General features: G+C 54.7%; 1 protein-coding gene and 1 long non-coding RNA gene across 2 annotated transcripts in view; both read right to left on the bottom strand.

Annotated features, from left to right (window-relative positions):
- The window catches only part of MN1 (MN1 proto-oncogene, transcriptional regulator), a 35,828-nt gene extending 22,701 nt beyond the window's left edge, over positions 1 to 13,127 (bottom strand). The window contains exon 1 of the mRNA XM_072350832.1: positions 9,614 to 13,127. Coding sequence (XP_072206933.1) covers positions 9,614 to 13,031 — 3,418 coding nt within the window. The 5' untranslated portion in view covers positions 13,032 to 13,127. The remainder of the gene's footprint in view (positions 1 to 9,613) is intronic.
- LOC140259465 (uncharacterized) overlaps positions 1 to 13,346 on the bottom strand; it is a 79,355-nt gene extending 66,009 nt beyond the window's left edge. The window contains exon 1 of the long non-coding RNA XR_011905408.1: positions 13,131 to 13,346. This is a non-coding gene — a long non-coding RNA (uncharacterized lncRNA). The remainder of the gene's footprint in view (positions 1 to 13,130) is intronic.
- Positions 13,347 to 15,098: the final 1,752 nt, after the last annotated feature.

Raw genomic sequence — 15,098 nt, 5'->3', positions numbered from 1 at the left:
TCCCCACATGCACATACATGGTGACAGGGCATGCATACTTTGGCTGTGTGGATAGCAGGCTCATCTAAGTCACGTGCTTAAGATCGTCTTCAAGAGTGTTTTCCCTATGCCTACCACAGAGTTTTGTTCTCACCATTAGAACCCTTTTATTAAAAGGAAACAGTTAAAAAACTTGATCGCATGCCTTGATTTGCCATTGCTTGCAACTTGCTGTTTATAATATTATTGTATTGCTGGAAAGACTGCTATAACACAAACACGCGCGCGTGTTGCACACACACCTGTATCAATGGGAGAATCGCCATTACTCACTCACATCACAGAGCTATTCCTTCTAATCCAAGGAAAAGCTGCCAGAAGGAAGAAAAAATACCTTGGCTTTCACACATACAAGCTAATGACCCATGACTGCACGAAGCCAGAGTCGGTGACAGCGACGCATTGGGTCCTGCTTGTGATATAATTGCTCTAAAAAAGAAAGCAGAAATACCAACACCGCAGATGGAAAGAAACTCCTGCCTCCCCAAATTAGCTCTGTGTTACTCCCCCACGCTGTAGGTTCTCCAGCCTGGATTGCTGAGGCACAGCACGGTGGGGCAGCTCCGCTTCTTGCAAACATCTCATTGAGCAACACGTTGGGAATGCAAAATGGGGATGTGGGCAAGAGATAGCCCAAAGCACACATCCTACAGAAGGAACAGCAAAGGCAAACTGTGACACTGTCTGAAGCACACACCTCAAACCCACCAGGTATTTTCCAGAAGGTTCCAAGGTGGCCTGCAAAGACCTTTTCAGCAGGAGGGGTGGGGGGGGAAGCACTGAGGATTAAAGACAGATCAATTTTGCTCTAAAATTTTAAATGAAACACTCCTGTTTTGGAAAGAATTTCATTAAGGTGAAAATATAATACAGAAGTACCCATTTAGAAAGAATGTGCTATTAATTCTTAGCAGTGTGTGTGAAAGGGAAAATTGCATTTTTATCTAAATGGTTTTCTCTGCATAATCCATTTACAGTATTCTTTTACAGCTCAGTAATGGGAACTTTTCACATTTCTATTTGGGCCAGACCACTGTGGAAAGCGGGAGCCATCTTTAGAAATGATTAAAGCACAGCCCCCCCCAAAAGCAGGTTCTGAGAGAAGCTCCACAAAAGGAGGGCAAAAGGCAAATCAAGTAAGTCCTGTAGGATGGGAGCAAGAGCAGAGGGGGAAAAGCCTCCAAAAAATGTAACGTAAGCCAAATTTTTGCCAACGAGAGGAAAAAAGGATGTGGGTTAGGTTTGTTTCTAATGGAGAAGAAAAGGTTTGGTCTTTTCCCTCTCCTGTGTATGAAGCAAAACCAGCTCCTCTTCAACGCAGTCAATCATATATAAAATGGTTCTGTGCTATCACTGAATGACTGCACGGGAATATTCAGAGCTATAACAACAGTTATTAGCAGTACATACAATTAAAAAAACATCCCATCATCTTCAACAAAAGCTCACTTCTCACTACCAAGAGTTCCATACAACCTGAAACCAGATATAATCTAAGCAGTCATTCCCAACCATTAACACACGGGGATCGGGGATCCAGGTTTTCCTGCTGCGCTGCCATCAGCTGAAGGCAATGAGCTCAAGGCAAAGTGAAAGCAGACTCAGAGCTGCCTGGACCACACCTGGGTGAGGTTTGCTCCACCTGATAGAATTAAGGGAGGATAGAAAATGTAAAGTTTTCCAAATTCTAAATTTTCGAACCAAATGTCTGAAACTCCAATAGCAAACGAGACAGCGTGCTGGCTTTGTATTTCATACACAACCATTCTCCAAATCAGGGCTCACAAAAGAAGTTAAAGCAGTGCGTTTTCTGAGCGTCGCTCATTTAATACTCTTCACCTCTTCTTTTCCTGTGCTGACTTCTTTAGCTTATTCCTGAAAATCGGTACAACAAATCATTTTATTCTTCGGAACAGATATAGCTGTAAGCGCAGCAGCAACGTAAAGACTATCGGACAATGAATAGTTGTTGTTCCCTTTACCTCGCCGTACTTCTTACTACAATGCTGTAATTACAGGAACCTACTCCTGTTTTAAGCTTTACAGTAAAGCACTTTCCATATTTAAGGCCAGCAACCAACCCTTCATTACACTTAATAGGTAGACATAAAAACTTAATTATATCACAGTCTTTCCAACTGTATGTTTTCCCAGCTCCTGGAGTTCATATTTGTCTGATTCGAGGATGAGATTTAATCTGTTTTGTTCCATAACACAGACTTGAGAATCACACAAAAGTGGCCTAGAAAAAAATATTACTCAAAAATACAAAAGGATTTGGGTCATTATTTGAGTAAAACTTCATTGCCTTGTTAAAGGAGGAAAAAAAAAAAACCCAGCACAAAAAAAAGCAACGTTTGTCAGCCCATACAACTGAGATTCACAGCGCTGCAGCAGCAGCAAGGCAGCCCTTGTCAGGGAGCTCAGAGCCCACAGCTGCCCTGCAGCCCGGAGCAGTGCTGTACCCAAAAGCAAATTAATTCCTCCATTTCTCGTACGTACCTCAGCTCAAGTAATTTCAGGACCGTGGTACATCCACAGAGCACACTGCTTTATCATCTCATATAGTGTCCTACTGTGCACGCACAGAGTTTAAAGCAAAAAGCTGAGCTTACTGCTGCAGCTTTCCTTCTGACAGCTACCCCTGCACCCCTGCACCACTTCAGAGCCATCTGAATTCAAACCCATTTCGCAGGCAGCTACCACAAATAATAAGGATAAGATGGCACAAAACATCCCACTGACTGAAAGCACTAAAAAAGAACAAGGAGGAAGAAGTCACCCGACAGGCTCTCTTTTCTTTGGTTGTGCCCCTACCTCAAACTTGATAACGTGACATTTTAACTGTGATTGAAACAGTTTTGCTCTGCCTCTAAAATCGAGGGCTTGTCCAGAGAGCAGCTGGGAATGGAACAGCGTACAAAGAAAAGCATGTGCTTACATTTAGAGGTAGAGAAGGGAACTGCAGCATCCAACAACAAGCAGAAGAGAAAAAATCATACCCATTTTATCTTCAAAAACGCACTCAGTGCTTCTGGTTTGTTCAAATCAAGGGTGTGTTACAAGTGTTTGACCCAGTACCCAGCGACAATAAAATCTGTTCCACCATAAAATAACAGCTGTTGTGCACTTTATATGACAATACTATTTTTGAAGTGTATCAGAATTATTGCCTCATAGATTGGGGTAATTTTCATTGTGATTACAGTGGAATTCCCTGTGGGGGGGGGGGTGGAATACAAACAATAGGCACATTTCTATTATTATTATCATGCTTTTAAAACGGCTTTTGGCCTGAAATTTGGGCTATTCTTCAAACTGGGCAAAAAAAAACCCCAAACTTTTCCAGTGTAACATTGCAGAGTGAATAAAATCTACCAATGCAAACGAGTCAGACTCAAAACACCTACAGCATTAAATGCAAGAAGTTATCCAGGTGTCCTGGAGACATGAGGGATGCCCTGCTTGTGGCAGCATTGCATCAGGACCAGGAGCTCACATCAGAACAACAGAGGGGTCACACCACTGTTAAACTGCCAATAGCTGAACCAACGTGCATGCATTGCTTGGGGACGGTCTGCTCCTTCCCCTAAGAAGAGAGAAGCAAAAGAACACAGCCACGAGATTCTTCTTCCCTTGGATTTCTGCAGGAGGTGATAAATATTTCCCCATCGCTTCAGTTTCTTTTTCTGTTGCTCGGGTAGAGGAATGCATCCAGCTTACTGCACTCGCACGCTCCGTCAAAGCGCCGCAATTGCTGTCTTTTTTTTTCCAGGAGAGGAGAGCTAGAGAGTGGGACCTTAATACAGACTCCACCACGATCTAAATGGAATGCAAACTCAAGCATCCATAAGCATAATGACTTGACCAACTGTGCCATCTAGCCAAGGGCCGGCAGCACTCACAGCACTCAGCCTGCTATAACCCTGCAGACAATCAGAGCGTCACCTCCAGCACTGGGTGACAGAGAGGAGCTCCCAGGGGACAGACCCTCGTGGGGCTGCATTTGCATCCCTGGTTGTATGCTGTCTTCCACCCATTGTCACCCCTTGTCTCTGTGACTGCGCTCAGCGAAAGGCTTCAAAATGTCACAGTGGAGGAAGGTGTTGGGAAAGGGGGAGAGAAAGATAAAATGGAAAGGTTTTCCTAAGAAAGAGATGCTCAAATCCTGACCAGCAAATAACCCCGGCCCAGCCTCCATTTCCTATGCGAACAGATCCATTCGCATCTTCATAGCAAAATGGTTTCAGGGTATTTCAGGGTATATATTCAAAGGAAAATAATAATAATAATAATAATAATAATAATAATAATAATAATAATAATAATAATAATAATAATAATAATAATAATAAATGGTTGTGCCATTCCTTTTTAAACTGCATTTTGGGAGAGTGTTGAGGGGAGGAAGGATGTGGCCACCCCCGTTTTGGTACGTATCTGCTTCACACCACAGATTAAAATCCACGATCTTAAACCAACTTAATGAGGGGATGAAGGTTTTTCCTCCCTTTCCAAATGGCCGCTTTTTCAATTAACTGCTCTTCCTCAGCCTCGGGATGATCTTTCTATTAGCAATACAAATGCTCCCTAATATTTGGCGAATACTAATTAATGAGATGCAGACTTAACTTTACAAATGTGTATTTTGTTACACCAAAAAAAAACCCAACCAAGCACTCACAACCGCTCTCTGATTAAAAGCTCCTCTGTGATGGAGAACACCAAGTGCTGAAGGCACAGAACTGAAGCTAAGAGAGTTAAGAGAAGAAAAGGCAGCGCCTCAGTGTTCACATCCCGCTTTTAAAGGCTCCAAAAAGAGAGATCCCAGAGGTTGGGCAATGTGGCTGATAGAGAAAGGCTGCACACAGCCTCCAGTACAATGTTCTGCAAAGGACCAGCATTTCTCCTCACAGTTCACACGTGTGTTGTTTCCATGTGTGCTCTCAAATAAACCGTATTTATTGTAATGCAGAAACCTATGGAGGCAGCACTTCAACACAACCAAACTGCAGCTTCCCAAACTGAAAAAAGCTCCTTCAGACAAACCTCAAAAGCTAATAAAAATCTGGACGGTGCAGTGTCACGCACTGAGTTATTAAGCTCAAATACTAAGCAGGCACAGATAGGTTTGATAAAATTAAAGCCAAATGCACCAGGCTTATGCAATGACAGACACCCAGCACGAGCTGAGCACACAGACAGGGAGCACCTTTGGGAGCTACAAGTGACACACACACACACATATACATCCTGGGATGTGGCTCTGAAGCATCAGCACATCATCCATTAAATGTAATAAATTTGTACCAAAAAAAAAAAAGCCTTTGCGTTAAAAAGGGCCCCCAGTCATTAGTAATGCCTTAATAATCAGTGCTGCTTTAATGGCATCAACCGAAAGAGAAGTTTTTGCAAAGGAAAAGCAAAGAATGAGGGTATTTTTCTAGAAGCCAGCTGTCTTATGTGCAAAATAGAGGAAAAAAAAACCTGCTTTACATGTTAAAAGCTGAAAAATCCAAGATGGGGAAAGCCAGGGTGGACCTTGAATTCCTGGAAGGAATACCATAGGGTATCTCCACACCAAAACTCGTGGGGAAAAGTGCAGAAGCAAAGCACACAGCTCACCAACAGGAGCTCCCTCTTAAAAACACCCCTCCGACAAACGAAACGAGGAACGCTGTGCTTCAGAACACCCACCTCAGCCTTAAATATGCCCCCCAATATATAGGCGTGCGTTTACAGGTGAAACGTGGCTGCTTTTGGGGACTCGGATTTTTAATGTGGAACAAAAAGGCACAAGGACAGAGGCAGTGCTATGCGCCTGGTAACCAAAACGGGCAGAATCCCACAAAGCACAACGTGAACGGTCACTTTTCCTAAGCGTGCTCAAGGAACGAGCCATTAAACTGTTCAGTCTGGGGAAATCTTGTATGGAAAGCAGCATACAAGTCGGGCCACCTGAAGATTCACTGTAGGGCTGGCTCCACGTTTTTCTGCCACTTTTAATACAAATATATGTGACGTGAGGGACTAAAAACATACAGCAGTTTGCCTGGTATTCAAATTTCACATGGCCACATACAGATATTTTGCCATTTACACACCCCTGTTATCCCACAAATGAATTTGTCTATGTAAGACTTTGTTAAAAGAAAGTACAAAGGTGCAGAGCACGCTGCTGCTGAGAGTTAATTCTGACACAGCTGCAGGTCTGTGGATGGAAAGGCAAACGGAGCGGCCACGGGAGGAACTGAAACGCCAACAGATCCACACACAGATGCATTAAGTACTGCATTATAGCAGCTATAGCAATATTGCAAACTCTCCCCTTCTCTTTCAGGCAAACAAAGCAGCATCAGGAAACACGCATCCATCACCGCCGAGTGCACCGAGCGCAGTCAATGAACTCACTTCCAGCAATCTTTACAACGGCACCAAACCGTACACTGCTCCACACGCTATTTCAGCACGTGAAACACCCCACAAGGTATCTGACACGCTCAGCCTCAGCAAACAAACCTCATCCCCCCAGAAAAAAACCTCTCCAAATTTAGCAGAGCTGACAACAAAAGCACACACCAGGAAAAGAAAGAAAACAAAGGCTCCCAGCGCCTGAGCGGGACCAAATTCATCCTTTGTGAATACGTTTGGTAGTAACTTACAGGCATCACCCACTGCTGCACCAAGAGTTGTACCCTCCTGGTTCCCACAAATGACAGGTTGGGCGTTATGATGAAATATGAACAGTAACTGAAGGATGAAGCACAAAGCATTGCTGCACCCAGCATGGCACAACGGCTGTGGAGCTATGGGACTGCGCTTTGATTTTTGCTATCAGTGCCTGCACAGCTGTGGGTTACACGTGGATGTCCTCACCTGGCACAGGCAGCACGGGACCTTCCTAATGTCAATTAAAAATGAAAACCGAGAGCCCAGTGGAACTCAGTGAATGGGATCCTGGAGAGAATAGCAATCAACACCGCACTGAAGGGAAATCGCTGTGCTTCAGTGAAAGCAAGCAAAGCAAAAAGCTTCTAAACTAGAGCTGGTTTTCACGTGAATTGGATCGAGTTGCTCTTCGTCAGCTAGAGCCACGCTACTGGAAGTCAACGGGAGCTCTCCAGGCTGAGCACTGTGATGTTTCTCTCCCTGCTGTAGCTGCACGGCAGAGCAGAGCGTGATGTTACAGACAGGGGAAGGAGCGATCGGCCCTCACCAAAGAGGTGGTGATACAAGAAACTACAGAGAGAATTCCTGACTAAAGGTCGCTACTAAACAACACGAGTGCGTGTGAACTGCAGTCCGAAATACCATTACCTGTCCTCATCTACCTTTAAATCTCACAACTAGCACAGAACTGCCAGATAATTAGCTGATTATTTCACTACCGGCACGAGTGTGAAAAAAAGAGTTGAATCACAAGGAATGCAAACAACTCCTACAAGTTGTCTCCCCCCAGAAATCCGGGTATCACCCGCCTGTGCTCCTGGTCTTGTTGAGTTTTAGGGAGCTTCTCAATCACAAAGAGCCCTGGGAGAGCCACGGTGGAACCAAAGCCCTCGTCCTCCCCCCCCACCACACACAAGCGCAGAGCCCAGCACTGCAGTCAGCCCCGTGCATCGCCGTGTCCACCTCCCCCTATCCCTGCTCCTAAGGAGAACTAACACAGATTTCACCGTCACATTCATGCAAAGAACGTATTCTCTCCCCTGCTACATTGTGTGTTAGCACAAGGAACTGTATACCAGAGGATAACAGTTACAGAATATTCTCTGCTGCTATCCCTGAGTTTGGCCATTTGAACCCTCGCAGGGACCAAAGGGTGAAACCAAACAGTGCCTCTGATCACTGCTGTAAGAACTGGCTGCGTTCTGCCCCTGGAATACCCAAACCCATCCTTATTTAGGAACCCTGACGGAATGGTTTCCTTCTGAGTGATGAGCTGTTCCAACAGCAGCGCTGTGCTTATCGCGACCAGGGACGTATTGCTCAAGATGTTACTAAGAATAGTGGTGATCCGAGCGCACGTAGGAGTGCCGTGAAAGAAGGCAACACTCCACACCACACACACACACGAAAACACGCTGAATTTTAAGCCAAACTGCACTTTCAATAACCATGCAGACTGTTTGCTGCTGTTTTGTTGTTGTTTTATATATATATATGTATATGGAATTAGGGTGTATGGAATAAATTCTCCTTTGGCAATCTGTTCTTAAGCACAAGGCGGTGTGTTCACGGCTGTACGTGTGTGTGAGGGGATGGATGACGGAGGGAGGGCGAGCGCGTCTGTGTGCCGAGTCTGCCAAGGTGGAACTGACAGGAGCTGTGATTTGTGCTAACTAGCTATTGATCCAGTCAGATCGAGATGTTGTGTACAAGAAACAATAAAAGAGAAGGGGCCAGGAAGGATGCTGTGTGCAACTCCATTTAAAAATGGAAAAGAAAGGCCCCCAAACAAACCAATTTATGTCCTTGCCTGAGTGAAGCACGGAGAATGCTGATGGGCTTCCTACAGTCTGCTGTGCATGCTAAACACTCCCGCTTCAAATGAGAGTCTCCTGAGCTGGGCATTAACCATGAACAAAGAGACAAACAGTGGGGGCGAGGATTCACGCTTCAGAAAGCCTAAGCTGGAGCACCGACCAGAACTGGGAGCGGGGAACTGATGGTGCCCAAAGCACCTGAGCTCCATCTCATTTCCCAACGCCTTTCTTAGTGAGATCACCGAGCACAAAGTCAGTCTGTAAGACCTAGCCTAACAAAAACAATCCCAAACTACGCCGTCGTGCCACAACAGCCAACTTTCCTGGGCTGAAATAATGCATTTCTAGCGTATAAATCACACACGTGTACTTGTGGCACATCTCACAACTGCCCTCACACACGTGTGCCTATTGTAACGTCCCCACGGCGGGCAGGCGGCTCTCAAATACGGCCGTGAGACGACAGAACAGAAACCAATTGAATCTGTAATCGCCTTTATCTCAACCAGCCTTTATCACGGGGAGTTCTCCCTTGAAATCTCTTTTTTTTTCAGAGCTCGGAGAATTACGCTGCCCTGTGGGCACGGGGATGGATCCAAAAATGACACCGAATGCCAGAATGAAACATCTGCCAGCTAAGCAAGTTTTACACCAGCGGACCCCAAAACCCCAACTTCAATTTCCTTCCTACTAAAGAAATAAAGGCCAAAAGCGTTGCCCTGCTAGCCGGCTCTGAGCACGTGCATGAAAATACCTGAATGTGAAGCGGGATCACTAACAAATGCATGTTCCCGTGGCTTGGGCAGATCTCTCAGAGGAAGCAGCTGCAAAGCACAGCAGCAAGGAGCCTCTAAGCCCCCCCCCCCCAGCGCCTGGCTGAGCCCCCTCACCTCAGCGCTCTGCAGGTGCCCACTAAGCTCAGAACCACAACCCAGGGCCCCGCTGGGCCATTGCCACTTTGCCTCCAGCACTGCGGCCACGCTGTGGGGCAGGGTGAGGTTGGTACGTGCCTAGTAACCCCAACAGCAGCCCACAGTGCCCTCCCCCCCTTTCCCCGTGGGCCAGGACGCGCGCAGAACAGCAGATACCTTCTTTGCTGGGGTTTGTGGGCTTGGGCTTCTCCCACGGCGCCATGGGCTTGTCCTCCTCCTGCCCCTCCATCAGGGCCTTCTCACCGGGCAGGTACCAGGTGGAGTTGTGCTCCGCCATCAGGGAGTCCAGGTCGATGGTGCTCATGGCGTTCTTGACACCCTCCGAGCAACACCCACTCAGGTCACTGTCCCCATTCTGCCCCGCGCACTCCCCCTTTTTGCTCTTCAGCCCCAAGGGTTGGTCTTCCGAGATGCTGAACTGCTGCCGCTGGAGCTGGATCTGCGCCTGCAGGATCTCCAGGGGGTGGATCTCGTCCTGGGCCGAGGTGCTGGTTGGGGTCCGCACCTGCTCCATGCCCGGCGTGCCAGGGTGCGCGCCCGCCGTGCTGCTGAGCCCGTAGCTGTCGGGGGTCGAGGTAGATGTATTGAGGAGGCCGAGGGCCAGGGGCTTCTGTCCGTTGAGCAGGGCGTGCTCCCCGCGGGGCAGCTTGGGCGAGCCGCCCAGCAGCGGGCTGCGCGTGGGCTTGGGGCCGGCGTTGTCGGAGCTGGAGGACACCTCGTCTTCGTTGCCGTAGCTGGTGCTGACCTCGTCGGCAAAGTCCACGTGCGGGGAGCTGCCGTCCGACTTGGTCACGCTCTGGATGCCGCTGTCGAGCGAGGACATGAGATCGGGCTGCTCGCCCAGCAGCAGCTCGCCGCCCTTGCCCCAGGAGGGCGACGTCAGGGGCTTATCGTGGGGCGTGCCCCCGCCGCGCTCCGCGCCCGAGGCCCCCGGCGGACCCCCCGCGGCCGGAGGCGCCGGTTGCCCCGGGCTGACGCCCGCCCCGCCGCCCTCCGCGGCCGAGAACTTCTCGAAGAAGGTGCCGGGGCTGACGTGCCCGCTGTCCCGTTTCCGGCGGCCCCGCCCCCGCCCGCCGCCCGCCTTCCCCTCGCCGCCGGCCGCCGGCTCCAGCGCGAAGCCGGGCGACAGGCTGCTCTCGGCGGGCAGCAGCGGAGCGGCCTTGCCCGCGCCCCCGCCCGCCGTCGGCCCCGCCGGGAAGTAGTCCGGGGCGGCGGGCGGCGGCGGGTCGGGCTCGGCCTGGCTCAGCTTGCGCTTGGCCTCGGCCGGGCTCTTCTTGTTGAAGGTGACGTTGAGGTTGGGGGCGCCCAGGCTGGCGATCATGTTCTGGCAGGCGGTGGAGAGGGCGGCCAGGCAGCTCTGTCCGAAGACGTTGTCCTTAGCGGCCGGCTTGCTGAAGGAGCCCAGCGACAGCGCTCCCAGCTTGCTGGCCGCGGGCCGCGGCGGCGGCGGCGGGGGAAACTCGGTCGGGGGCGGCGGGAAGGCGCCGGGCGAGGCGCTGAGGGCGGGCGCGCTCCCGTGCGCGGGGGGCTGCCGCGCCGCCGCCGCGAAGGGGAAGCCGGGCTGGGCCGCGAAGTCGGCGGGGCCGCGGCGCTCGGCCGGAGCGCTGGGAAGGGCCACGCCGCCGCCCGGGGACTGCAGCTGCGAGAGGCCGCCCACGGCGGGCGCGAAGGGCGGGTGGACGCCGGGCGAGGGCAGAGCCTGCGCCGGACCTTCGCCCGCCATCCGCAGCGGCTCCTGCAGGCCCAGCGCGCCGGCGCCCGGCCGGAACAGCACGGCAGCACCGCCCGGCTGCAGGCCCAGCTCGTGGGGGGCCGCCTCGGCCGGCAGCCCCGGCCCGGCCATGCGCCGCGGCAGCAGCTCCCCGGGCGGCGGCGGCGGCCCCGCGAACCACGTGCCGTCGGGCGCCAGGTGCGGCGCCGGGGCGTCGAAGCCGCGGGCGGCGGCGGCGGCCTCGCGTTCGAAGCCGGGCGGCGGCAGGGAGCCGGGCGGACCCACCTCGCCGTGGTGCCCCAACTGCTGCAGGCTGGGCGGCCGCAGGCGCTGCTGGCTGCGCGAGGCCATCTGCTTCATCACCAGGGCCGCGTTCTGGCGCTGCGCCAGGTGCTCGGGGCCGCCGTGCGGTAACGGGCCCCCGAAGGCGTCGGGAGCCGGCGGGGTGAAGTCGCCCGGCAGCCCCGGGTAGGCGCTCGGGGAGAGGTGGCTCTCCATGGGCGGGCCGTGCATGCCGCCGGCCCAGGAGGCGCAGCGCTCGACGCCGGGGTTGCCCGGGAAGTCGAAACGCGGCCGCTTGGCGACGCTCACGTAGGGGGCATCGAAGTGCTGCAGTCTTTGATTTGGTGGCTGTTGCGGAGGAGGGTGCTGCATATTAAACACGGGGTCGGCGTAGGGATGCATATTCCTGTTCTCCAGTCTGTGAATAGGGTATTCAAACTGTGCGTGCTGGTTCTGCATTATCGGCCCATTGTCCTGCAAGTTGGGGTTGGGAGCGTTGGCTTCCGTTTGCTGTTGCCTAGGGATGGCCGGCGGGCACGAGTTCTGTCTGGCCAGCAAGCCCGGCGGCTGCTGCTGCTGCATCAGCGGGTGTCTGCTGCCGGGCCCCGGCTCCAGGCTGCCGGGCATCTTCCGCGCTGCCCCGAAGCGCTCGAAGAAAACGCCGTGCTGCTGTTGCTGCTGCTGCGGCGGCGGAGGGGGCTGTGCCTTGGCCACGGCCATGCCCGGCGCCCGGGGTAGCGCCGTCCCCGCGAAGCCGCCGCCCGCCGGCACCTGCCGCCCGCCGCCGTAGTGCGGCAGCTGCCCCTCGGGCTCCGACGGCGAGAAGACCGGCAGCTCGAAGTGCGCGGCGGGGCCGTCGCCGGGGTAATTGTATTCCAGCGAGTCCTGCGCGGGGAGCCGCCGCTGCTCCAGGCCGTGGGGCTCGGACGAGCCGGCCGCCGGCAGCCCGTGGAAAGAGGCGGCGCGGTTGGGGGACTGGTCGAGGGGCAGGCAGGGCGCCGGCACGGCGTGTCCGGAGGCGCCGGCGCTGTGCTGCTGGAAGTCGGGCAGGTTCCCGGCGCGTTGCTGTCCGAAGCCCTCTGCGCCCTGGCTCTCGGCCATGTGCTCGTAGCCGTCGGCGAACGCCGTCTGCCCGCCCAGCGCGCCGTTGTAGCCCAGGAGGCGGCCGCCGTGCGCGCAGGAGGCGCCGGGGTCGGGCCCGAAGTTGCCGCCGAAGTGCGGCTGGTGCTGGTGCTGGTGTTGGTGCGGGTGCTGCGCGCCGCCGTGGCCGCCGTGCGGCTGCTGCCCGCCGAAGAAGCCGTGCACGGGAGGCTGCATGCCGGCGCCGTGCAGCTCGGCGGGGCCGCGGCCCGGGAAGCCGTAGCCGTCGCCGGGCAGGCTCATGTTCATGCCGAGGAGGGGCGGCTCGCCCAGCGCGCCCAGGGCCGGGTCCACCGCGGCCGCCGGGCCGCCGCCGCCGCCGCCGAAGGCCGGCGCCTTGAAGTGCGCGCTCATGCTCAGTCCGGGCTGCCCGAAGCCGCGCTCACCCTGCCCGCCGCTCCGGCTGCTCATCTGCGGCTCGAACTGCTCCAGCCCGAACATCCCTGTGCCGCGGCTCACAAGCGCACGGCCGCCCCGCTGCCCCCCCCTCCCCGGGCCGCCCCGGCTCACATCGCGCCGCGCCCCGGCCCTGCGCCTCACCCCGCGCCTCTCCGCTCGCTGCCGCCCGGCGCTGCGCTGCCCGGGAGCCGACGGGGCGCCGCGCCGCCGCTCATAGGCTCCTCCGGCGCCCGGGAGCCGCGCGCCTCATCGCCGTCCGCCGGACCTGCGGGGCTCCGGGGGCGGCGGCGGCGGGGCCGGGCCGGGCGCTGCGTGCGGGCGCTCGGAGGGCTCCGCGGCGCTCCCCTCGCGCGCAGCTCCCAGCTCTCAGCCGGCGCTGGCGGAGCAGCAACAAGTTTTGCATTTCAGCGATGAATTTCAGCCATCGGGGCTGCGCCAATGAGCGCCGCGCGGCCCGGGGCGGGGCTCGCCGTTAAGGTGGCTCCGCCGCGCCGCCTCGCCGCCCCTCCCGCCGTTGCCCCGCGGTGACTCGGGGGGCGCAGCGGGGGGAAGCCGAGCGGGGTGTCGCCCTCCCGACCCGGCCGTCGGGGCGCCGAGCGGAGCGGCGGGATTCGGGAGCCCCGAGCCCGGGAGGTGCCGCCGAGCCGGCCGTGCGCGGTCGGAGCCCTCCCGGTAAGGGCTGAGATAGGGAGAGGCGGCCCGGCTCGGGACGGGGCGGCGGGAGCGGAGCGGTCCGAGCGCGGCGCCCCCGGGGTGAGAACAGCGCTCGGATCCGGGGGAGGCTGGGGAGGGAAGCGGCGGCTGCGGAGCTCGCAGATCGCACGTGTTCGTAGGGAAGAAAAAGTAACGAGAGGAAGAAAATGAAATTACTCGCAGCAAAAGGAAAAGAAAGAGAGAGGGGAGAGATCTATAAATAAGAGCTCTATAAATAAGCGGCCCAGCAGTGTTGGTGTGTGGCAGCCGAGTTTTAAAGGGATTTTTTTTTCCTGCAGGATCAGGATGCCGCGCTGTGATTAAATATTGATTTTGTGTAATTAGTTTTCATGTGAACTATCCTCCTCGCTGATGGCTGGGAGATTTCAGAACGGGAGAAGAAATGGAATCGGACGTGGAAATTATTACTTAGCGGAGGGACGGGACTGTTCGGGGCCGGCGGCGGCACAAAGGGGAGACGCGAAGTTCCATCCGCGACGGGGAGGGGGCTGATAAAGCGGTTCGGATCCCGCGGTCCTGATGCTCCCGCAGGGCCCGACCCCACCACGACCACCACTATCACCACCACCACCACCACCACCACCCCGACACGGGACTCTGCGGGCGCTGCTCGCTCCTTCTCGGCCCTCTGCGCTTGCGTGCGCGCCGTCGGAGCGCGTCTTGCGAACGGGCGCAGCGCCCCCTGGCGGCCTCGCGGCGCAGCACTCCGGGAAGGGCCGAGCGGAGCCGTCGGGGAGCGGTGCGGGGCTCCCGAGATGGGGTGGGGGCAGTTCTGGATCTGCCTTTAGGGCAGACGGAGCGCACTTGTTCTAATACTTAATGTTAATGGAAATGTTCACCGATTAATCTTTCTCTGGCCACGGCGGTGTTTAAACTTAAATAGAGATTTGTTTTTGTTTTTAAGTAAAGGGGAGAAATCGAGATTGAGGGGGCTCTGAGCACTGGTGGAGCTGGGGGTGTCTCTGTGCGCTGCAGGAAATGGAACCAGCTGGCCTTCAGGGGTCCTTCCAACTCAAACCATTCTGTGGGTCTATGAAAACCTGAAATGCAGCAGAGCACGGAGAGCACTGTAAATGACAACAACACCAGTGCACAGAGCCACTGCCAGTGTGTGTGCCAGGGTGGCACAAAGGAGTTTCTCACCAAGGCTGCCCACTGGATGATGTACCTGTCAGGAGTAGCACCGGATGCTAATTGCTGCTGTAATCACATTGGATTCCATTTGGGGCTGACCCTTTTTATCTCAGCTTTGTTATCACGTTTATACACAGCCACGGCCTGGGTTCTGCACCGTGGGTGTGAGGAGAGCTGTATGGTGTGGCTGTGGAAGGAGCAAACTCACTGCTACCAGCACTGTGTTCCCACTGCCCGGAGCTCCCACCGCTGCCATGCAAC

Source organism: Excalfactoria chinensis, chromosome 16, assembly GCF_039878825.1.
Source record: "Excalfactoria chinensis isolate bCotChi1 chromosome 16, bCotChi1.hap2, whole genome shotgun sequence".
Classification (NCBI taxonomy): Eukaryota; Metazoa; Chordata; class Aves; order Galliformes; family Phasianidae; genus Excalfactoria; species Excalfactoria chinensis.
This window is presented reverse-complemented; position numbering and strand designations above follow the sequence as displayed.